Below are 24,892 nucleotides of genomic sequence, written 5' to 3' on the forward strand. Positions count from 1 at the left end.
CGACTATCAAAAAGTCAGAAAACAACAAATGCTGACAAGGACGCAGAGAAACAGGAGCACTCAAACACTTGGTGGGAATGTTTTTTGTTTGTTTGTTTTGAGACAGAGTCTCTCTCTCTGTCGCCCAGGCTGGAGTACTGCAACGGCACGGATCTCGGCTCACTGCAACCTCCGCCTCCCGGGTTCCAGCATTCTCCTGCCTCAGCCTCCCGAGTAGCTGGGACTACAGGCGTTTGCCACCATGCCCAGCTGTTTTTTGTGCTTTTAGTAGAGATGGGGTTTCACCATTTTGGCCAGGATGTTTTTGATATCTTGACCTCGTTATTCTCCCGCCTCAGCCTCCCAAAGAGCTGGGATTACCAGCGTGAGCCACCACGCCTGGCCGGTGGGAATGTAAAATAGCTTATCCACTACGGAAAACTGCATGGAGGGTCCTCAATAAGCTAAAAATAGAACTACCGTATAATTCGGCAATCACACTGCTGGGTATAAGTCCACAAGACAGAAACTCAGTATCTCAAAGACACATCTGCACTCCTATGTTTATTGCAGCACTATTCAAAACAGCCAAAATACAAAATCAACCTAAGTATCCATCAACAGATGAATGGACAAAGAAAATGTGGTACATACACACAAAAAGAAAGGATTTGTGAATATACTAAAAGCCATTGAATTGTATGCCTTAAATGGGGACGTTGTATGCTACGTGAATTCTATTGCAATAAAGTTGTTTTTAAAAAACGTAAGGGGTCAGACACAATGGCTCATGCCTGTAATCACAGCACTTTGAGAGGCCTAGGCGGGTGGATTACGAGGTCAGGAGTTCAAGACCAGCCTGGCCAAGATGATGAAACCCCGTCTCTACTAAAAATGCAAAAATTAGCCAGCGTAGTGGCGGACGCCTGTAATTCCAGCTACTCGGGAGGCCGAGACAGAGAATTGCTTGAACCCAGGAGGCGAAGGTTTCAGTGAGCTGAGATCGTGCCACTACAATCCAGCCTGGGTGACAGAGCAAAACTCAAAAAAATAAATAAATAAAATAAGGGGCCGGGCACCATGGCTCATGCCTATAATCCCAGCAATTTGGGAAGCTGTAGTAGGTGGATCTTCTGAGGTCAGGAGTTCGAGACCAGCCTGAGCAACAGGGTGAAAGCCTGTCTCTACTAAAAAGACAAAAAATAAGGCAGGCATGGTGGTGCACACCTGTAATCCCAGCTACTCGTGAGGCTGAGGCAGGAGAAGCACTTGAACCTGGGAGGCGGAGGTTGCAGTGAGCTGAGATCGCACCATTGCACTTCAGCCTGGGCAACAAGAACGATCACTTTGGGACTGTGATTTTTGAGATTTTAGATGTGAGGGATTTTGATCTTTCAGGATTTAACCTATTTTACAGTTGAGCAGACTGAGCCACAGAGAGGGGATGTGAACTGCCCAAGGTCTCACAGGTGGTAAGTGTTTGTAGCTGGAACCTGAACTAAGGAAGGAGACCACTACTACTCCGGCTGCCCTCCTCCCACCATCTTGCCTAGTTCACAAGACAGGAGGAAAGAGAGAAAGCAAAAATTTAGAAACAAAAGTAAGATAAGTAGCCAGACACCTTGGCACCACCACCTGCCACAGGAGTTAAAAATAATAATAATGATGATGATATCAACCCCTGACCTAAACTACTTGTGTTATCTGTAAATTCCAGACATTGTATGAAAAAGCATTGCAAAACTTTCTGTTCTGTTAGCTGATGCATGTAGCCCCCACTCACCTTCCCCATGCTTGCTCGATTTATCACGACACTTTCACGTGGACCCTTTAAAGTTGTAAGCCTTTAAAAAGGCCAAGAATTTCTTTTTCGGGGAGCTCGGGTCTTAAGACACAAATCTGCTGACGCTCCTGGCCAAATAAACCTTTTCCTTCTTTAATCCGGTGTCTGAGGAGATTTGTCTGCGGCTCGTCCTGCTACAGAACCAGGGTCTACCTTGGCAAGGGATTCCACACTGAGTCTCCTCCTGAGAAGCCTGCTCTCAGGGGTTTTGAGGAAATTCATGGTCAGTAAACTGTGTCTCAGGAAATTGTTCCTCTCATGCCATTAGTACCTCTAATGCATCAGTCAGCATAAACAAGATTATGATGCAGTCACAGGCAACCTCCATTCTCTCTCCCTTTGTTTTGCTTTGTTTCGTTTTATGGAGATAAGAATCTCGCTCTGTTGCCCAGGCAGGAGGGCAGTGGCGTGACCTTGGCTCACTACAACCTCCACCTCCTGGTTCAAGCAATTTTCCTGCCTCAGCCTCCTGAGTAGCTGGCATTACAGGCATGCCCCACCACACCTGGCTAATTTTTGTATTTTTAGTAGAGACGGGGTTTCACTGTGTTAGCCAGGCTGGTCTTGAACTCCTGGCCTGAAGTGATCCACCAGCCTTGGGCTCCCAAAGTGCTGGAATTACAGGCATGAGTCATCCTGCCTGGTGCACCCCCCATTCTCCATAGAGAAATCGACAAAGTCGATTTCTCTCCCACAGGACACATCCACAGCAGCCTTGGATTAGTCTGCATTGGAAACATCCAGAGTCCTGTGGCACAAAAAAAAGAGACATGCCTGGCCACTTACTGACTCTGAAAGTTTCTGCTAAAAAATGACAGGGGTTCAGGCCGGGCGTGGTGGCTCACGCCTGTAATCCCAGCACTTTGGGAGGCCGAGGCGGGCGGATCACAAGGTCAGGAGATCAAGATCATCCTGGCTAACACAGTGAAACCCCGTCTCTACTAAAAACACAAAAATTAGCCAGGCGTTGTGGCGGGCGCCTGTAGTCCCAGCTACTCAGGAGGCTGAGGCAGGAGAATGGTGAGAATCCAGGAGGCGGAGCTTGCAGTGAGCCAAGATTGCGCCACAGCTGGAAGTTTTTGTTTCCTTTTGCTTTCCTTCTTTTTCCTACCAAGATTCACGCTCTACCTTTCTTCCTTCTTTCAACAACCCATGGTTTCACTTTCTTTACTATAAGAAAATGATGGCCGGGTGCAGTGGCTCAGGCCTGTAATCCTAACACTTTGGGAGGCCGAGGTGAGTGGATCACTTGAGGTCAAGAGTTCAAGACCAGCCTGACCAACATGGTGGAACCCCATCTCTAGTTAAAAAAAAAAAAAAACCAAACAAAATTAGCCAGGTGTGGTGGGGCATGCCTGTAATCCTAGCTACTTGGGAGGCTGAGGCAGGAGAATTGCTTGAAGCCAGGAGGCGGACGTTGCAGTGAGCTGAGATCACGCCATTGCACTCCAGCCTGGGCAACAAGAGCGAAACTGCATCTCAAAAAAAAGGGGGGCCGGGTGTGGTGGCTCATGCTTGTAATCCCAACACTTTGGGAGGCCAATGCAGGCAGATCATGAGGTCAAGAGATGGAGACCATCCTGGCCAACATGGTGAAACCGTGTCTCTACTAAAAGTACAAAAATTAAGCCGGGCACAGTGGCTCAAGCCTGTAACCCCAGCAGTTTGGGAGGCCAAGGTGGGTGGATCACGAGGTCAGGAGATCGAGACCATGGTGAAACCCCATCTGTACTAAAAATACAAAAAATTAGCCAGGCGTGGTGGCTCATGCCTGTAATCCCAGCTACTCGGGAGGCTGAGGCAGGAGAGTCGCTTGAACCCAGGAGGCAGAGGTTGCGGTAAGCCGAGATAGCACCATTGCACTCCAACCTGGGCAACAAGAATGAAACTCTGTCTAAAAACAAAAAATAAAAGGCTCTGCATTCCATGACTCATCATGGAAAAGATAAAATGATCCAAATTAAATATGTATTTCTATGCTGACTTATAAATTGCTAAAATAGTTCATAACCAATGTTTCGTTTGTCAAATCCATGTTCCTGGGAAGACAATCAAAGCTTCAGGTGCATTTGGCTACCTCATGGGCAATTTGAACATTTCAATTGTCAATTGTCATTTTCAATGCATGTTTTCTGGTTGCCTTCCCATGCAAGAGGGCTGACATTATAACAGTAGATCTATGGTACGGTGTATTTTCACCAGATACTGAAAGCTTTTTATGGCTCACTGACTGGGGACAATCAATTCCTTCACAATCTAGAACCTGAAGATTGGATCTTCTGAGAACATCAGAGAAAGAATGTCCTTGCCATCCACACTACAGCAAAACTTCAGGACCTTGAACTTTGGGTTCATAATCTCACAAGAGGGAAGTTTTTCGCTGGAAGAAGATGGCATCCTTGATGTGAACAGCTTTTCCCAAGATCACAGATCAAGACTTCTGGTTTTTATTGTTTTTTTTTTTTGAGACAGAGACTTTTTTTTTTTTTTTTTTTTTTTTGATATGGAGTCTCGGTCTTCTCGCTCCAGCTGGAGTGGAATAGCGCAATCTTGGATCACTGCAACCTTCACCTCCCAAATTCAAGCAATTCTTGTACCTCAGCCTCCTGAGCCGCTGAGACTACAGGCACATGCCACCATGCCTGGTTAATTTTGTGTGTGTGTGTGTGTGTGTGTGTGTGTGTCTGTGTGTGTGTCTGTGTGTGTGTGACAGGGTTTTACTCTTGTTGCCCAGGCTGGAGTGCAGTGGTGCGATCTTGGCTCACTGCAATTTCTGCCTCCTAGGTTCAAGTGATTCTCCTGCCTCAGCCTCCTGAGTAGTTGGGTTTATAGGCGCCCAACACCATACCCAGGGAATTTTTTGTATTTTTAGTAGAGACAGGGTTTCATCATGTTGGCCAGGCTGGTCTCAAACTCCTGACCTCAGGTGATCCACCCGCCTCAGTGTCCCAAAGTGCTGGGATTACAGGCGTGAGCCCTGTGCCCATCCTCTGTCCCCCCCAACCCCTCTCTCGACTGAGAGAGACTGACTGGGGACAATCAACTCTGTCTAGACTGACAGAGAGAGAGAGAGAGAGGGAGGGAGAGAAAGAGACGGAGTCTGGCTCTCACCCAGGCTGGAGTGCAGTGGAGTGATCTTGGTTCACTGCAACCTCCACCTTCCGTGTTCAAGTGATTCCTGTGCCTCAGCCTCCCAAGTAGCTGGGATTGTAGGTCCGCACCACCACGCCCTGCTAATTTTTGTGTTTTTAGTAGAGACGGCTTCGCCATGTTGGCCAGGCTGGTTTTGAACTCCTGACCTCAGGTGATCCACCAGCCTCGGCCTTCCAAAGTGCTGGGATTACAGGCGTGAGCCACCTCGCGCCCGGCCAAATGAAATAAAATGTTAAAGTAAATTCAGGACTACCCCTCCTCCAAGTCTTCTGTCCCCTTTGGGCGCCCAGGTGAGCGGGGGAGGGGCTGGGGGAATAATAACATCAAAAGAGCGCCTTTTCCTCCCTTATTCCGAGGAGACTTTCCTGGGCCTGACTCCCAGTCCTGTCCCCAGCACCCCGCGGCCTCTCGAGCCCCTTCAGTGACCAAGATGCAGAGATCAGGATGCCTTTGCGCCGCCCCAGGTGCCCACCCCTAGCTGGTTCCGCCTGGGCCCCGAGGGAAGGTGAGGTCGAGGGCCAGGCCGAGGCGTGGCAGCCAGGGTGTGTGTCCGCTGGGCTTGCTGCCTCCGGCGGCCCGGCAGCACCGTCCCACCTCTGCCACCCTCCGATGGGGCCGCTACCTGTGCGCCTGCCAATCATGCTGCTCCTGCGGCTCCCGTAGCTGCTGCTGCTGCTGCTGCTTGGACCTGGCCCCGGGTCCGGCGAGGGTAAGTGAGAAAGGGGCTTTCCCGGAACTCAGGCGTTCCAGGATTCCTCCAGCCCTTCCTAGGGACCCAGCAGCCCTGCCTCCCATCCCTCTTCAAGTTCCTAGTTGCCCTAGAGCCCCCAGCTCGCTCTTCTAATGCTCACCCACACTCTGGGTCCCAGCCCTCTGCAGGGCCCCCCACTTACTCCTCTCAGGGACCCAGAACTAGCCCAGCCCTTCCCCGGGGCCACAGAGTCCTCTCCTGGCTCCCTCCCCTAACCGGCTGTGACCCTCTCCAGCAGCCTGGAAGCTTCCCGCTTGTCCTGATCTGGGGTCCGTGAACTTATCCTTCATTCCACCTGTCCCTGAGATGTGAGACACCAGAGGGTGGGAGGAGCAGGGGCAGAAAGGGCCCGGCTTGGGGGTGGGAGAAGAATATATTGTGCCCCTGTACAACAAACCCCTGTGACCAAAAAAAAATATATAGATCATACTGTCCCTATCTCACTATCCATCATTTGGGGTCACTGTAGAGAGGTCTCCTGGGTGACTGCCCATTTCTGGGGTGCACAGATACATGTAGCCACAGAATACTATGCAGACACTGCCAGCACACAGATACGCAGGCACAGGACCAGCCCCAGACTCACCTGGCCCTCAGGTGTGCAGCTCACGGTGTGCAGCTCCCACAGGCAAAAATACTGATATACCGCTAGGGGGACACATGCACACACAGCTCAAGGATACCCGAGACAGCACTCAGGACAATTCAGATGCGCCGTGTACACACACACACACACACACACACACACACACACACACACACAGAGCAGCACAGACACACATATGTGCACATAGACCCTGGGGCTCACAGGATGCACAGACAACTCTGGCCCTCCCCGAGGAAGCTGCAGTGGGCAGACAGGGCAAACAGACCCCAGCGTGACCTGCCCCACCTATGTTGGCACAGAGGGAGTGTTTTGCTTGGTTATAAGCACAGTGCTCATGCCTGCCCCATGCCTAGAACCCTCCCTCTATAGGGCTGTTGCTAGGGCTCTGAGATACCAGAGAGTGGTCAGGGAGTGTGGCAGGGGAAACTTTGGGGACAGCTTCAGGGTACTGTATTGGGACTGGGACATTGTCAGGGTGCTCAGAGTGGGCGTGTTCCCTGGGTCTTGGTGGATTTAGAGGTCGAGGGACCATTTCTGGAAGCTCACTGTGTGCCAGGGGAGCTTATATCAGAGATTTTTTTTTTTTTTTTTAAGACAGAGTCTCACTGTTGCCCAGGCTGGAGTGCAGTGGCACCATTTCAGCTCACTGCAACCTCCACCTCCCAGGTCCAAGAGATTCTCCTGCCTCAGCCTCCTGAGTAGCTGGGACTACAGGCGTGCACCACCACACCTGGCTAATTTTTGTATTTTTAGTAGAGACGGGGTTTCACCATGTTAGCAAGGCTGGTCTCGAACTCCTGACCTCAGGTGATCCACCTGCCTTGGCCTCTGAAAGTGCTGAGATTACAGGCATGAGCCACTGCGCTAGGCCAGAGATCTGCTCTGGAAGACCCCCTAGGCCGGAGGGCACTGCCACAAGCAGACAGTATGGCGAGGGTCCCTATGGCCACCTGGCAGGCAGGGTGGATTCTGGAGGGAGGTGGCCTGGGAGCAGGCTGAGGATGGGGTGAGGGCATTTGAGCAGCAGAGTGTCTGCGTGACCAGGCATAACTGGAGGGACAGTAAACAACTCTTGTGTGAGAGGATGAGGGAGGGGTGAGAGGGGCTGACTACCCCCAGGACTTGGGGTGCGTTGAGACTCCTTAGCTTTATCCAGACTCTTGGGAGCCATGGAGGTTTGAGGCAGAGGCGTGGACTGCTGGGAGAGTGAGGACTCACCATCCAGAGAGGAAGGCGAAGCTTTCAACTCTAAATGCCGTTTTATTTTCGTGTGTTTTTTTTGTTTGTTTTTTTGTTTTGAGATGGAGTTTCACTCTTGTTGCCCAGGCTGGAGTGCAATAGCACGATCTCAGCTCACTGCAACCTCTGCCTCCTGGGTTCAAGCGATTCTCCTGCTTCACCCTCCCAAGTAGCTGGGATTACAGGCATGTGCCACCATGCCTTGCTGATTTTGTATATTTATTAGAAACAGGCTCTCCCTCTCCCTCTCCCTCCCCCTCCCCACAGTCTCCCTCTCCCTCTCTTTCCACAGTCTCCCTCTGATGCCGAGCCGAAGCTGGACTGTACTGCTGCCATCTCGGCTCACTGCAACCTCCCTGCCTCATTCTCCTGCCTCAGGCTGCTGAGTGCCTGCGATTGCAGGCGCGCGCCGCCACGCCTGACTAGTTTTCGTATTTTTTTGGTGGAGACGGGGTTTCGCTGTGTTGGCCGGGCCGGTCTCCAGCTCCTAACCGCTAGTGATCCGCCAGCCTCGGCCTCCCGAGGTGCTGGGATTGCAGACGGAGTCTCGTTCACTCAGTGCTCAATGGTGCCCAGGCTGGAGTGCAGTGCCGTGATCTCGGCTCGCTACAACCTCCACCTCCCAACCGCCTGCCTTGGCCTCCCAAAGTGCCGAGATTGCAGCCTCTGCCCGGCCGCCACCCCGTCTGGGAAGTGAGGAGCGTCTCTGCCTGGCCGCCCATAATCTGGGATGTGAGGAGCCCCTCTGCCTGGCTGCCCAGTCTGGAAAGTGAGGAGCGTCTCTGCCCGGCCGCCATCCCATCTGGGAGGTGAGGAGCATCTCTGCCAGGCCGCCCATCGTCTGAGATGTGGGGAGTGCCTCTGCCCGGCCGCGACCCCGTCTGGGAGGTGAGGAGCGTCTCTGCCCGGCCGCCCCGTCTGAGAAGTGACGAGACCCTCTGCCTGGCGACCGCCCCGTCTGAGAAGTGAGGAGCCCCTCCGCCCAGCAGCCACCCCGTCCGGGAGGGAGGTGGGGGTCAGCCCCCTCCAGGCCAGCCGCCCCGTCCGAGAGGGAGGTGGGGGGGTCAGCCCCCCCGCCCGGCCAGCCGCCCTGTCCGGGAGAGAGGTGGGGGCAGCCTCCGCCCGGCCAGCCGCCCCGTCCGGGAGGGAGGTGGGGGGCAGCCCCCGCCCGGCCAGCCGCCCCGTCTGGGAGGGAGGTGGGGGGCAGCCCCCCACCCAGCCGCCACCCTGTCCGGGAGGTGGGCACCTCTGCCCGGCCGCCCCATCTGGGAGGTGAGGAGCCCCTCTGCCCGGCCGCCACCCCATCTGGGAGGTGTACCCAACAGCTCATTGAGAATGGGCCATGATGACGATGGCGCTTTTGTCAAATAGAAAAGGGGGAAATGTGGGGAAAAGAGAGAGAGAGATCAGATTGTTACTGTGCGTGTGTAGAAAGAAGTAGACATAGGAGACTCCATTTTGTTCTGTACTAAGAAAAATTCTTCTGCCTTGGGATGCTGTTAATCTATAACCTTACCCCCAACCCCGTGCTCTCTGAAACATATGCTGTGTCCACTCAGGGTTAAAAGGATTAAGGGCGGTGCAAGATGTGCTTTGTTAAACAGATGCTTGAAGGCAGCGTGCTCGTTAACAGTCATCACCACTCCCTAATCTCAAGTACCCAGGGATACAAACGCTGCGGAAGGCCGCAGGGCCCTCTGCCTAGGAAAACCAGAGACCCTTGTTCACGCTTATCTGCTGACCTTCCCTCCACTATTGTCCTATGACCCTGCCAAATCCCCCTCTCCGATAAACACCCAAGAATGATCAATAAATACTAAAAAAAAAAAAAAAAAAAAAAAATTTTTTGTGCCCTGCTACTGGCCTCAAGTGATCGTCCCGCCTCGGCCTCCCACAGTGCTCGGATTTCAGGTGTGAGCCACTGCGCCCAGCCCCAGCTGTGAATTTGTTTATAAAAACCCAGAGCATTGAAAGTTTTAAGAGACGGCCCGGGTAAGTCTCCAGTGCATCTCCTGCACATGCTCCACACGTGCGTTACACTAATCATGCCACTATCTCACTTCTCCAACCCTTTGAGCTTGCACTTTTTCCCTCTGCCTACATCAGTGCTTCTCAAATGTGGTAAAGGATCATTTAAAAAAAATTTCCAATCTAGACCAGGCATGGTGATGCATACCTGTAGTCCCAGTTACTTAGAAGGCTGAGGTGGGAGGATTGCTTGAGTCCAGGAGTTCAAGACCAGCCTGGGCAACACAGCAAGATCCCATGTCTTAAAAAAAAAAATCCAATCTGCTGTGGACCCATACTTATGTAAAACACAATAAGGCCGGGCGCGGTGGCTCACGCCTGTAATCCCAGCACTTTGGGAGGTGGAGGCGGGTGGATCACGAGGTCAGGAGATGGAGACCATCCTGGCTAACATGGCAAAACCCCGTCTCTACTAAAAAAAAAAAAAAATACAAAAATTTAGCCAGGCGTGGTGTTGGGTGCCTGTAGTCCCAGCTCCTTGGGAGGCTGAGGCAGGAGAACGGTGTGAACCCGGGAGGCGGAGCTTGCAGTGAGCTGAGATCGTGCCACTGCACTCCAGCCTGGGCGACAGAGTGAGACTCTGTCTCAAAAACAAACAAACAAAAAGCAAGCAAACAAAAAACACAATAAACTTAAATGATCAGAAAACAACCACATGCTTAGATATCAGAGCAAAGGCCCAGTCTCTCAATGCACCCTCTTACTGATGGCACCTGTCTTGTTATGAACAGGTAACAGTGCATCCACGCTGGTCTAGACCAGCTCTCCCTTCTCCCTGCCTGGTGAACCCTCAGGGTCCAACTGTCACTACTGTCTCCACTATGTCTTCCTGATGTTCCACCCCCGGTCACATCCTCAATACATCTGTGACTTTCTTTTTGAGATGGCGTCTCGCTTTGTTGCCCAGGCTGGAGAGCAGTGGTGTGATCTTGGCTCACTGCAACCTCCACCTCATGGGTTCAAGCGATTCTCCTGCCTCAGCCTCCCAAGCGGCTGGGACTACAGGCATGTGCCTCCATGCCCGGCTAATTTTTGTATTTTTAGTAGAGAGGGGGGTTCACTATGTTGGCCAGGCTGGTCTGAAACTCCCAACCTTGTGATCTGCCCACCCGGGCCTCCTAAAGTGCTGGGATTACAGGCGTGAGCCACTGCGACTGGCCTTTTAAAACACCCATTATAACTTATGTTACTATAATTTTCTGTTAAATGTCAAAAAGCAGCAGGCTCTTTGAGGTCAGGAACGTGTTCAATTCACCTCTTCATCTGAGCCTTGTGTCTGTCATGTGGTAGCAGCTCAGAAATATAATCAGCAAATGAATGGGCTCAACACACCTTTGTGGCAACAAGCAATCAACCAGAACAACTTTAAACAGACCTTTAGTGACTGAGGTGTGGTTTAGGACTTCAAGGTTGGATGGTCTAGGCGGGAAACAGAGTGGAGAGCTCAGTAGGCCGTCTGAGACTGCTGCTGGCGGTAGCCACCGCGGCGCATGTAGCCCTCGTTTTTGCGGTAGCCGTCCTTCTGGTCTGTAGGAGAGAGATGGGAAGGAAGGGGAGGGAATGCCAGGTGAGAGGCGGTGAGGGCACCAGGAGCTGGGCAAGGAGAGGAGCCGAAGTACTCACCTCGGAAGTAGCCCCCGTAGGTGCCCTGCTTGTGGTCAAACACCCGTTCGTTGTTCTCCACCAGGCTGCCCAGCTTCTCGGCCAGCTGCAGAGCCAGGTTCTGCTGGGCAGTGGGCTCAGTGCGGTGCATCACCACTGTCTGTGTTGGCTGGTCCAGGGAGGCCTGACAGGCGCCAAGGCAGAGGAGGGGACACGACACAGATCAGGCCCCTCTGCTCCAATCCCTCCATGGCTCCACCTGCCCGCTTCCCACCCCGGCCCCTACCATCAGCTCCTCATTAATGATCATTTTGCTGATGATGGAGTGCACAGTGGGCAGATCCAGCTCAAACATGTCTGACAGCGTCTCCATGCTGGGAAGAAAGAAGGCAGAGGGCAGGGGCAATCAGGACACTTGCCCACAAGGCTGGGGCCCTTCTGTGTCCCCAGGGCCCCGCCTACCTGATGGAGTCATAGACACTGCTGTAGGTGAAGAGGTAGGTCCTCAGTGACTCTTCCTGGATCTTCCTGTGGGAAGAGGGGACAGAAGACACAACAGGGCCTCAGGGAAGGGGACCAACCAGTCTCTTCTTCCCCGACCCATCATGGCCTCTCTGTCTGCTCACCTAACCAGCATGGTGCGGACTTTGTCAGCCTCGGGGAAAAGGTCCCACACTTTCCCATTCATCTTCTCATTGATGATAAAACTGTGACAGGTCTTCCAGTCACCCATCTTCATGGCCTTGGAGGCAGCGACCACATGTTCCCGCATGGACTCAGGGGGACCTGAAAGGGTGGGAATGAGGCAGGGCCTAGGGAACTTGGGACAAGTTCCATTAGCACTCTTTAAGGAGGAACAGAGGCTGGAGGAGCAAACCATACTAGAGACTCTCCCCGCCTCTCCACCAAACAGCCACGTAGTCGCCCAAGCCACTCCATCTGCACAAATGTTTGAACTCAATCAGTCCATAGATGCACTTCAGGGGACTGCCGAAACCCTCAAAAATGTTGACAAATTGTGCACATGTCCTCATGTACATTCTTCCTAGGAAAAAGGCCCACGGCTTTCATCAGATTCTCGTCAGCTTCCTTGACCTAAAAACACCTCTTCCAGCCAGGCGTGGTGGCTCACACCTGTAATAATCCCAGCACTTTGGGAGGCGGATCATCTGAGGTCAGGAGTTGGAGACCAGCCTGGCCAGCATGGCAAAACCTCGTCTCTACTAAAAATACAAAAATTAGCCAGGCATAGTGGCACACGCCTGTAATCCCAACTACGCGGGAGGCTGAGGCAGGAAAATTGCTTGAACCCGGGAGGCAGAATTTGCAGTGAGCTGAGATCTTGCCACTGCACTCCAGCCTGGGCTACAGAGCGAGACTCTGTCTCAAAAAACAAAACAAAACAAAACAAAACCACCTCTTCCAGCTCAACTGGAATGGAATTTACCAACCCTTCCTCACTCACATCACCTTCATGAATGGTGCCATTCCCATGCATCAATTACACTGTTGCCAGCTTATTATTCTTCCAAGCAGCTCACTTCTTTTCCTTAAAAAACTTAGCCCCGGTCAAAATTATCTCTAAAATCACAAGTTTATATATTAATTATGAACTCAGGCCCCCAAATACAATCCTAAGACAAGCCAGGAAGGTAAGACATGGTACGCCATAGTAACTGGAATTCAGGGTAGACAAAGTGCAAAAGTTCTATGGCTAGAAATGGGTGGCAGACAGTGAAACACAAACACGCAGACTCCACAGCAAGAATGGCAAGCTCAATGCGAACGAGGATCAGGTCCAAATGGAACCATAGGAGCAGGGCTAAGTGTAAGAGTGTAAGGAGAGGCACACAGCCCTCCTGGATGAACCTCCATTTTAACCATATTAACACTTGCAAAAGGCAAGGTTGGTCTGGGCGCGGTGGCTCACACCTGTAATCCCAGCACTTTGGGAAGCCGAGGTGGGCGGGCCACCTGAGGTCAGGAATTCGAGACCAGCCTGGCCAACATGAAGAAACCCCATCTCTACTAAAAATACAAAAAATTAGCTGGACATGGTGGCGGGGGCCTGTAGTCTCAGCTACTCGAGAGGCTGAGGCAGCAGAATCACTTGAACCCAGGAGGTGGAGATTGCGGTGAGCTGAGACTGCACCACTGCACTCCAGTCTGGGCAACAGTGAGGCTCCGTCTCGGAAAAAGAAAAAAAAAAAAAAAAAAAAGAAAGAAAAAGGCAAGTTTAGGGGCTCAAAGAATATTTCTCTATAGGCCGAACAACAGTGCAGGGCTGATGGAAACTGGCTTTTGGAACCACTGTAGGGAGAAATTGAGAGGCAGGGACTGTGGAGAAGCAGACAGCCCTTTCCCATCGCTGCTACTTCAGCTCCAGCCAAGGCTAGCTCTGCAGGAAGGCAGGGCCAGGAGCGACAGATTGCCAATATTCTAAGACATGAAAATTCCGATTTTCATGGGAAATTTCCCCACAAAGTAAATCTCACTACATAAGCCAAACAAAATGTGCCTAAGGGAACTTGCCCTTTAGCCCAAACATACACATGACCAGGAGAGGACAAATCTGTAGGGGGATGTGGCTGTGGACACTGGGCTCAGCTCACTCGTCAAGCCCTCCTGTGGGCCAATGTCACAGGAAGGGCGCAGCTCAATTCCTTTCCAGTGAGTCACCACTCACTGCAACCCTGCAGGATCTGTCTTTCAAAAGGGGCCAAAGGAATCAACGTTAGCCTCTTGAACGATATGGCTCTACGATAGTTGGTTTGGCTGGAATATAATGTACATGAAGGGAAGAAAAGGGAAAGAAAGATCAGAGGTACACATGAGCTGCATTAAACTCGGGCAAGTCACTTAACTTCTCTGTGCCTCAGTTTCTCCACTGGGAAAAAGGGTATTACTAGTACCTACCGGCATAGGGTTATTACTAATGCAGATTAAATAATTATTTGTAAAACACTTAGCACAGTGCCAGGCAGAGGAGGTGTCATTAAATCAGATGAGTCGAGTGGTGGGAGAGTTACTCCCTTCACTTCTCTTAATCCTTATGTGTAATCAGGGAGCGAGGCAGCCTGCTGAACCCTGGAGCTCCACACTCACCCAGCAGGGGCTGTCGCTCGCCCACGCGCAGCTGGTGGTGGAACTGCTTGCTGATCATGCGTCGGCGGGCATCGCTCTCATGGGCGGCCATGTAGGGGATCTCCAGGAGCATGGCAGACACCAGGTAGACACACTCCAGCAGCTCCAGGTTGATGTGCAGGTGGAAGGGGACCTGACGGCGCCGCTCCACCTTCTCCTGCTCCTGGTTGCGCTCCTGCAGGCTGCGCAGCAGCAGGCCCTGGCCCAGAAGCTCCTTGGCTCGGCCACTCGACTGGATGTCCAGCAGGGCGTTGTGTGCGTCCTTGGTCAGGCCTTGGCGGAAGGCACAGATGCCCAGCTGCACCATGGTGCGGTTGTAAAGGATCTGGGGGCAAAGGGTCATAATGCACTCAGAGATGACAGCTGCAAGACAAGTCTTCATTTATTCCATAACTAAGCCGGGTAGCAGTGGCTCACACCTGTAATCCCAGCACTTTGGGAGGCTAAGGTGGGAGGATCACTTGAGCCCAGGGGTTCAAGATGGGCCTGAGCAACATGGAGATACCCCATCGCTAAAGATAAAAAACAAAAACAAAACTAAACAAATCTACTTCAAGTGCCTACTATGTGCTGAGCACTAGGCTGGGGAGGGAGAGCAAAATAGACAAGTCCCCAGTCTGCATGGAGCTTATGTCTAGGGGTGGGGTGTGGTGGGCAAGAGAGCTGCACTACGAGGATGGTGACTCATGCTGAGAAGAAAAATAAAGCAGAGGACGGAGCCAGGAAGGCAGTCTGCGCAGTGGTGGAGGCTCAAATGTTCATATAACTACAGAAGGCCTCATTGGGAAAGAATGTTTGAATAAAGACCTAAAGAGAGAGCAAGTCATGCAGGCATCTGGGGAAAGAATATCCTATAAAAAGGAAAAATAAACGCAGTGATCCTGTGGAAGAACCGGGCCAGGCATATTCAAGAAACAAGGGGCGTGACACAGCTAGGGCTGGGAAAAGATGCCACCACAAGCTGGGGGATGGGCGAGCACCAGCCCTGTATGAGTTTTTTGTTTTTTGTTTTTTTTTTTTTGGAGACGGAGTCTCACTCTGTCACCCAGGCTGGAGTGCAGCGGCGTGATCTTGGCTCATTGCAAGCTCCGCCTCCCGGGATCACGCCATTCTCCTGCCTCAGCCTCTCCGAGTAGCTGGGGCTACAGGCGCCCACCACCACGCCCGGCTAATTTTTTGTATTTTTAGTAGAGACAGGGTTTCACCGTGTTAGCCAGGATGGTCTCGACCTCTTGACCTTGTGATCCACCCGCCTCGGCCTCCCGAAGTGCTGGGATTACAAGTGTGAGCCGCCGTGCCTGGCCTTGTTATGAGTTTTAAGACAAGAAACCATGGGAAGGTTTTGAGCAAACAGGTAATATGATCTGACATAACTGAACAGGGTTAATCTGTATTATGAACAGAACAAAGGGACTGAAGGGACACAAAGGCAGATGATGGTGGCTTAGAGCAGAGGGTACAAGCAGAAGTGACAGAAGTGTTCTCATAATGGACTGTGAACAGGAATGGCTGGGGAATCAGATACAGTATATGAGGGAAAAGTTCGAATCAAGAATGACTCCAAGGTTTCTGGTCTAAGCAACTGGGAAGAGGGACTTGGCACTAATTAAGACAGGGGAGACGGTAAGTGGTACAAATCTTGGGGGAAAAGGCTAAGTGTAGTCATAACAACAAAAATGTGGAGATCAATACCAGTCATAAGCGTACATGCAAAAAGCCTTAAAAATGTTAGCGACAGAATCCAGCAATATATAATATAAAAGAGACAATATACATGACCAAACTGGATATACTTCAGGAATAAAAGGTTGGTATAAAAATGTAATGAACTCGGCTGGGCGTGGTGGCTCATGCCTGTAATCCCAGCACTTTGGGAGGCCGAGGTGGGTGGATCGTGGGGTCAGGAGTTCAAGAGCAGCCTGCCCAACATGGTGAAACCCCGTCTCTACTAAAAATACAAAAGTTAGCCGGGTAGTGGTGATGTGCACCTGTAATCCCAGCTACTCGAGAGGCTGAGGCAGGAGAATTGCTTGAGCCTGGGAGGCAGAGATTGCAGTGAGCCGAGATCGCGCCACTGCACTCCAGCTTGGGTGACAGAGTGACACCCTTTTTCAAAAAACAAAAAACACACAATAATGAACTCATAGTTATTCATTATATGAATAGAATGAAGGAGAAGTAACCGGGTATTTCTTTTCTTTTTGAGACAGTCTTGCTCTGTTGCCCAGGCTAGAGTGCAGTGGTGTGATCGTGGCTCCTGCAGCCTCGACTTCCTGAGCTCAAGCAATCCTCCTACCTCAGCCTCCTGAGTAGGTGGGACTACAGGCGTGCACCACTATGCCTGACTCGTTTCTGTATTTTTTGTAGAGACAGGGTTTTGCTATGTTGCACAGCAATGAAGATAGTATGGGACTTGCATAAGGACAGACAAAAAGGTAAATGAATGGGACAGAGGGAATGACCTGAAAAACACCTACTCTTATAGGTAATGTGGTTTTTCATATTGTTTTCCACAAAGACACCAAAGCAATACAATAGGGGAAAGGAAGTCTTTTCTACAAATGATGCTAGAACAACTAGGTATCCATATGGAGGAAAAAGAAACCCTGATCCCAACCTCACCAGATGCAAAAATCAAACCAAGACCAACTATAAGACTAAATGTAAAAGCTAACACCCATAGCAACTTACAAAAAAAAAAAAGAGAGAAATTTAAAAAGTCTTCATGAATTTCAGTTAGGCAAAGGTTTTTCAGACAGGATCCAGAAAATAATTACTATAAAAGAAAAAACTGGGCCGGGCGCAGTGGCTCATGCCTGTAATCCCTGCACTTTGGGAGGGTGAGGCAGGTGGATCATGAGGTCAAGAGATCGAGACCATCCTGGCCAACACGGATACTAAAAAATAAAAAAAATTAGCTGGGCATGGTGGTGGGCGCCTGTAGTCCCAGCTACTCGGGAGGCTGAGGCAGGAGAATTGCCTGAACCTGGGAAGCAGAGGTTGTAGTGAGTCGTCAAGATCGCGCCACTGCACTCCAGCCTGCCGACAGAGCGAGACTCCGTCTCCAAAAAAAAAAAAAAAAAAATTCTGACACAGGACTAGCTATCCAGGATAGATAAGGCACTCCTACAACTCAATAAAGTGAACAATCCAATTGTTTTAAATGGGCAAGAACTGACTAGATATTTATTATTTCATGAAAGATAAATGGCCAATAAACATAAAAAAGTAAAAAAGTAGCCAATAGTCACCAGGGAAATGCAAAGTAACACCACAATGAGATACCATTAGACAACCAGCTAAAATTTAAAAGACCTTTGAGTGGCCGGTTGCGGTGGCTCACACCTGTAATCCCAGCACTTTGGGAGGCTGAGGTGGCTGGGTCACCTGAGGTTCAAGACCAGCCTGGCCAACATAGTGAAATCTTGTCTCTATTAAATATACAAAAATTAGCCTGGTGTGGTGGCACGTGCCTATAATCCCAGCTACATGGGATGGTGAGGGAGGAGAATGGCTTGAACCTGGGAGATGGAGGTTGTAGTGAGCCAAGATTGCACCACTGCACTCCAGCCTGGGCAACAGAGCGAGACTCTGTCTCAAAACACACACACATACACACCCCCTAAAAGATACACACACACACACCCCCTAAAAGATACACACACACCCCATAAAAGATACACACACACCCCATAAAAGAGACACACACACACACACCCCTAAAAGATCTTTGAGACCAACCTGGGCAACATAGTGAGACCCTGTCTCTACAAAAAATAAAAAACTAGCCAGGCATGGTGGCACATGCCTGTAGTCCCAGCTATGGTGGCAGATGCCTGTAGTCCCAGCTACTATGGAGGCTGAGGTGGGAGGATCACTTGAACCTGGGAATTTGAGGCTACTGCGGGCCATGATCATGCCACTACACTCAGTCTAGGTGACAGTGCAAGACCCTGCCTCAAAAAAAAAACACAAAAAAAAGTTTAAAAGACCAATACCACCGCCGGCATGATGGCTCACTCCTGTAATCTCAGCACTTTGGGAGGCTGAGGCAGGCAGATCACTTGAGGTCAGGAGTTTGAGACCAGCCTGGCCAACATGGTGAAACCCTATCTCTACTAAATTACAAAAATTAGTCGGAAGTGGTGGCGGGCACCTGTAATCCCAGCTACTCGGGAGGCTGAGGTAGAATCGCTTGATCCTGGGAGGTGGCAGTTGCAGTGAGCCAAGATTGCACCACTGCACTCCAGCCTTGGCAACAGAGCGAGACTCCCTCTCAAAAAAAGACCAACACCACCAAAAGTTGACAAGGAACTCCCAAACACTAGCAGGAGTGTAAAATGGTATAACCACTTTTGAGTTTCTTACAAGAATGTTCACAGCAGCTTCATACATTAGAGCCAAAAACTGGAAATAAACTGGGTGTCCGCCAAGAGGAAAACAGACACAGTGATATGTTCATACCATAGAATAAAAACACAAACAGGAGGGCTGTTTAAAAACCAGCATTACCCCCAGACAGGTTCACCAGGTGCTCTACACATAAACATTTCCTAGTTGCCTCAAATATACTTTTACATGATCTACACTTCCAGACACAGCTTTTTTTTTTTTTTTTTGAACAGTCTTGCTCCATTACCCAGGCTGGAGTGCAGTGGCACAACCTCGGCTCACTGGAACCTCTGCCTCTTGGGCTCAAGCACTACCAAGCCTGGATAATTTTTTTTTTGACACGAAATTATGTGTTTACATGCAGGAGGACTGCAGGATGCTGGCAACTGGGAAAGACCAAGTGTCTACTTAAATTTGCACCGGCCAGACAGGTGGCTGTTCTGGTTAAGCCAGTTTGCCAAGAGGCCAGGGGCCTGGCAACTCCTTCACCTCCAAGGCCTCCCCATCCTACCTGCACTGGCGGGTCTGCATGCTGAATGTTGTCCTGCAAGTGGCTCATGAGCATGAGGTCGCGGGCCTGGTACCAGCGGGAGTGCAGAGCATGGTGGTAGATGTGGCAGAGGATGGCGCATGTGCGGATCCGGTCTGTGCGGTCCTTGGCGTAGATGTACTTGCACAGTCTCTCCATCAACACAGCCGAGTCCTCGCCCTCATTTTCTGCCTGGTCTTGCTCAGACTGGGGAGGAAGGGAGGTTATTTGCAAAGGAGATCCAGCTTTAAAAGGCACAGGCTCTAGCAACTAAAGATGAGACTCTATCCAGTCTCATTCTAATACCTCAGTTTCCCTCCCTGCTCCACCTGCGGAAGTCTAGAGAGTAACAGATTTGCTGTCAAGTCCTGACAGAAGTGGAGGACAGGTGGACACACCCATTCCCCTCTGCCATGACTGCCACGTGCTCACCTTTGAGGAGCCCTCAGGCGGGGTCAGCTGCCGCTGATGGGCCTTGTAATCAAACTTGTAGTAGGTGTGCAGGATGCGCAGCAGGTAGATGCGGCAGACCTCCTCGGTAGTGCCCTTCTCCTCCAGGTAGCGCTGCACACGCTCGATGATGGCACACACCTGGGCCTCATCCTTCAAGTGCTCCACGTACTCTGGCAGGGAGAGCACCCACCCTTGTCTCAGCTGGGCAGCCAGGCTTTCCCATCTGTCCCCACTCATTCCAATCAACCCGTCCCTCTTCTGCACCCGTCAGAAAAGTCTAGTCAGTGTGCCCCAGAAAGGCCATCTCCCACTCCCAGGACCCAGAACCTTCCAGTCCCACAGCTTAGGAAAAAAATCCCAACTGCCAACCTCTGCCAATAAGGGTCTGCCAGGCCTGGCCCTTGCCTGGTCTCCCACGATTCTCCCTCTGGCCTCCTGTGCTGGAGTCCCACTGGCCTTTTTACTCCTGGAACATCAAGCTCGCTCTCTGCTCCTCCTGTCAGGCGCTGTCTTCAGCTGATTCTTCCCCTAACTCCTCCTCATTGGATCTCACCTCAGGTGGTCCCTACTTAAGGGTGCTTTCTCCAGCTGTTAGCTACAGCAGCCACCCCTCCAGCCACTTCTTACCACAGGGCCCTAGTTTAACTCTGAACTTTATATCATCTAGAATTTATTATTATTTTTTGAGATGGAGTTTCACTCTTTCGCCCAGGCTGGAGTGCAGTGGTGTGATCTCAGCTCATTGCAACCTCTGGCCCGCTGGGCTCAAGGGATTCTCCTGCCTCAGCCTCCCACATAGCTGGGATTTACAGGCACCTGCCACCATGCCTGGCTAATTTTTGTATTTGAGTAGAGCCAGGGTTTTGCCATGTTGGCCAGGCTGGTCTCAAACTCCTGACCTCACGTGATTCACCCACCTCGGCCTCCCAAAGTGCTAGGATTACAGGCGTGAGCCACTGCACCTGGCCCAGAATTATCTTAATATCATACTATTTTTTTTTTTTTTTTTTTTTTGAGATGGAGTCTTGCTCTGTCGCCCAGGCTGGAGTGCAGGGGTGTGATCTTGGCTCACTGCAAGTTCCGCCTCCTGGGTTCATGCCATTCTCCTGCCTCAGCCTCCCGAGTAGCTGGGACTATAGGCGCCCAGCACCACGCCTAATTTTGTGTGTGTGTGTGTGTGTGTGTGTGTGTGTATTTTTAGTAGAGATGGGGTTTCACCGTGTTAGCCAGGATGGTCTCGATCTCCTGACCTCGGGATCTGCCTGCTTCGGCCTCCCAAAGAGCTGGAATTACAAACGTGAGCCACCACACCCGGCCATATCTTACTACTATTATTTTTCAAACTGCCTTTCTCCATCCAGCACAAAAGGTAAGCTTTTGGCTGCCTTGTTAATCACTACACCCTTGACTTGATGGGCACATTCACACTTTTACTGAGTCAACTATGCTGCACTTTCACACCCCAATGCCTCTCATCCAAGCTAAACAAGAGAAGTGAATAGATGCCTTACCCCAAAGGTTCTCAAAGTATAGCCCTGAGACCAGCAACCTGGGAGCAGGCTAGAGGTGCAGGTTCTCAGGCCCCACTCAGACCTATGGAATCAGAAACGATGGGACTGGGAGCCAGCATCTCATCAGGCCCTTCCGTGTGAACGCTAGGTAGGTAAGTTGAAAGGCTGGCTTTTCAAGCACTCTGACTTAGTATAATCCTCACAAAGCTCTAAACCTAGTAATATTCCCCACAATTTTCCTCTCAGCAAAGCCCACGCTTGCTCAGGCTCACCTTGGGAGTGAGGGTCAGTATTTTGCATTATTTTGGTAAATTCTTCATCCATTCGTTCCACCAGAGTTAGGATGCAGCCACGGACACGCAGTGGCTGAAAAGGAAGGCAAAGGAGGAGTCAACAAATTAGCCCAGATCTCAGTCTCAAACCTCAACCCTCGGGTCCCACTGAGCCTTCCCAAAGCATAAAATACACACCTCCAGTTATCCTGCCAACTCCTCCCTTTACCTGGTCAGCGTTGTGCAGGTTCTCACTCTCTTCCAGAATATTCTCTCCAACAAAAATGTTGGGATTTGCAAACAGGATATCCATCAGCTCATTGATGCAGTCCAGGCACTTCCCCCACATCTCTGGCTGCCAAGATTTCAGGCCACATCAGAGTCAGAGGTGTGAAGGTAGAGTAAGCGGATGCCTCCCCCTTCAGCAGGAATCATGGAGCCTTCCACCACCAAGACTGCCTCCATAGCCCCTGAGTCTTAAGATGCTAGGTACCTTCTTCCCCCAACCCACCAGCGATGCCCTGAGATGAGCCTCTTCACTGCTCTCACCTTCATGTAGGTTGCCAGGTTGGGGTTGTAGTCATAGAGAGAGGCGATGATATTGAACTTGATCTTGACAATGACGCCCTCTCCCAGGTTGTTTTCCGCTGCAATCTGAACCAGCAGTTGCAGCAGCTCAATCTGGGCAGCACTAGAGGGCCAGAGAGCTGGGTGAGGCTTTGGAGACAAATCACAAAGTCTCTCCCAGCATGCCCTCTTCAGATAACACGCCCTCCTCATCACCCATATCCCTGCTTCTCCTTTATAAATTCCAAACAGAAGCAACAATAATCCCAACCATCCTGGAATGCTGTGAAATGCTTCACACCTACCACCATCCTCTGTTACCTAATAACTAAAGAAGGTAAACACTCTTACTTTTTTAATCTTAAAAAAAAAAAAGCCACGTGTGGTAGCTCATGCCTGTAATCCCAGCACTTTGGGAGGCTGAGGCAGGCGGATCACTTGAAGTCAGGAGTTCGAGACATGGTGAAACCCCATCTCTACTAAAAGTACAAAATCAGCCAGGGATGGTGGCGGGTTCCTGTAATCCCAGCTACTCAGGAGGCTGAGGCAGGAGAATCGGTTGAACCCAGAAGGCAAAAAGGTTGCAGTGAGCCGAGATCGTGCCAGTGCACTCCAGCCTGGGCAACAACGAGACTCCATCTCAAACAAAAAAAAAAAAAAGAGGAGAACATTATCTCATTGTATAGATGGGAAAACAGACCCAAAACGTTAAGTGATTGGTTTTAAGTCACAAGAAGAGTAAACAGCAGATAATGGACGGGGATGCCCCAAGCATACAATTCCCTCTACTACAGCCACACACAGACCCTCCCAACAATCCCTTCCCCCAACCTCCACCCTCTGCCACCCTGCAATCCCACTGCCCAGGCCCACGAATCTTACCGATCAGTTCCCTTCTTGCCTCGTGCCTGTAGGATCTCATTCAGTTTCTTGATAACAACAGCATGGGTGATCTCAGTTCCCTTGGCAAACATTTTTGGCTTCTCCTGTATCAGTACATATCCCGTCATGTGCATGCCAGCGGGAAACTGTCCTTGCCTTTTCCCCACAAGGGGACCTTTATGTCCTCCCAAACTGTTCCCCAATTCATTTTACCTCTGAAACCCTCACCTTAACCAACGGCACTCCGCCCCGGACCCTTTCCCACTCCCCGCCTTCATTGTCCTCCTCCTCCTCATCCAGGCGCTTGGATTTCCTGTCGTGCTTCTTCTTAGCTTTGTCCTCCCGTTTCTTCTCGGCTGCCTTCTTGTCCTCATCTGTGGTGGGTGCCCTGCCGACAGACATGGGAGAAGATGACAGATCAGCCCCTCCCCACCTCTAAGGCTTCTTCCTCCCATCAACTTCCTCTTTTCCTCCAGCAGCTCCTGGGTCCAAGTTATGCTCTACAACAATGACCTAGAGGGCACAGTGAACCATAACCATAGCCATCTCTAATAAGGCAGAGTACTAACCAGACCACTGTAGACATATTAATAGAAACAACCTGTCAGCTAGGCGTGGTAGATCACTTGACGTCAGGAATCCAAGACCAGCCTGGGCAACATGGTGGAACCCCGTCTCTACTAAAAGTACAAAAATTAGCCAGGCATGGTGGTGCACGCCTGTAGTCCCAGCTACTTAGGAGGCTGAGGCACGAGAATCACTTGAACTTGGGAGGCAGAGAAGGCTGCAGTGAGCCACAATCATGCCACTGCACTTAAGCCGGGGTGACAGAGCAAGACTCAGTCTCCAAAAAAACAAAACAAAATAAAACAAAACAAAAAAAAAACCAACCTGTCATTTTGCTCCAAAGCTAACATCTACAGTTTTCCAAAGAATCCACAAACAACTTATTTTCTTTAATACCAGCTGCTTTCTCCAGACTGACCAACTAATCAATGAATCAGTTCCCCCAAATATATAAAAACATTTTTTTCTTTTTTACTATTCCTAAACTGTTTTATCCCTTTCTCTCCTCTCTTGACAACCGATTAATCTAAATTCTGAATTTTAAAAAAATGTTCATTACAAAAAAGGTCCTGACAAAACAGAAAAAGATCACCAGCTACCTTGAAATGGTCTTAGGCTACTGGATGTTGCCTGAAACCATCTCCAGACTTGAGTATGTATTTATGTAACAAAATACAAACCAAATGGCAAAGACAAATTACTTCAAACTTTGCACAGATACTGAAGAATAAATCTTTCCAGAAAGACTCAACATTTTTGAAAACTCATATGTAATTACCATAATCTACCATTTCAACATTTATAAATAAATTTCATTTTCACTGCTTAAAAGGTTTGAATATGTTTTTGGAATAGTCTATAAGTTTACCAGTTAAATTAAGTCTTCCCTTGCCAGAAGACCAATGCCATAACTCTCAACAGAAGTGTATGGACTGGCCAAGCACGGTGGCTAAAGCCTGTAATCCCAGCACTTTGGGAGGCCGAGGTGGGCGTATTGCTCGAGCCCAGGAGTTTGAGACCAGTCTGGGTGACAAGGTAAAAAGCCCGTCTCTATTAAAAACAACAACAACAACAACAACAACAAAAGCTTATGGATCTTTCCCCCGTACCACTGCAAGACTCTAATGATGACTCACTTTATAGGTAAAATCCTTTGCAAATATGCAAAGCATGTTCATTAAACTAAAACCTCTTGGTCCAAACCATCTGTATAGCTCTGAGATCAGAAGAACTAAAGCTATTTTTAAAAATGAATGCTTCAAAAGAACTTAAACTTCCTTGGCTAAACTATTACTTCTAGCACTAAAGATAGTATGATACACACCTCAAAAGGGAAATGTACTATTGTATGAAATTCTAACGGAAAGACCTAA

General features: G+C 50.2%; 1 protein-coding gene across 6 annotated transcripts in view; it reads right to left on the minus strand.

The window, feature by feature from the left end:
- LOC129137434 (eukaryotic translation initiation factor 3 subunit C) overlaps window positions 1–24,892 on the minus strand; it is a 51,050-nt gene that overhangs the window by 15,934 nt on the left and 10,224 nt on the right. For 4 of the 6 annotated variants that reach the window (XR_008540014.2, XR_010152333.1, XR_010152332.1 and 1 more), the window contains exons 9-21: window positions 23,181–23,340; window positions 22,953–23,056; window positions 22,053–22,194; window positions 21,733–21,858; window positions 21,504–21,597; window positions 19,700–19,890; window positions 19,250–19,474; window positions 14,308–14,671; window positions 11,829–11,988; window positions 11,665–11,730; window positions 11,489–11,576; window positions 11,224–11,386; window positions 10,976–11,127 (exon numbers count right to left, since the gene is read on the minus strand). Coding sequence is in view for 2 of the 6 variants with exons in the window: in XM_054669218.2 (XP_054525193.1) it covers window positions 11,045–11,127; window positions 11,224–11,386; window positions 11,489–11,576; window positions 11,665–11,730; window positions 11,829–11,988; window positions 14,308–14,671; window positions 19,250–19,474; window positions 19,700–19,890; window positions 21,504–21,597; window positions 21,733–21,858; window positions 22,053–22,194; window positions 22,953–23,056; window positions 23,181–23,340 (1,966 nt within the window). In the remaining 4 variants the exon portion in view is untranslated. Of the gene's footprint in view, window positions 1–10,961; window positions 11,128–11,223; window positions 11,387–11,488; window positions 11,577–11,664; window positions 11,731–11,828; window positions 11,989–14,307; window positions 14,672–19,249; window positions 19,475–19,699; window positions 19,891–21,503; window positions 21,598–21,732; window positions 21,859–22,052; window positions 22,195–22,952; window positions 23,057–23,180; window positions 23,341–24,892 lie in introns of those variants that run through there. The other 2 variants (XM_054669218.2, XM_054669219.2) reach the window with 1 other exon arrangement.

This window comes from Pan troglodytes, chromosome 18 (assembly GCF_028858775.2).
Source record: "Pan troglodytes isolate AG18354 chromosome 18, NHGRI_mPanTro3-v2.0_pri, whole genome shotgun sequence".
Taxonomy (NCBI): Eukaryota; Metazoa; Chordata; class Mammalia; order Primates; family Hominidae; genus Pan; species Pan troglodytes.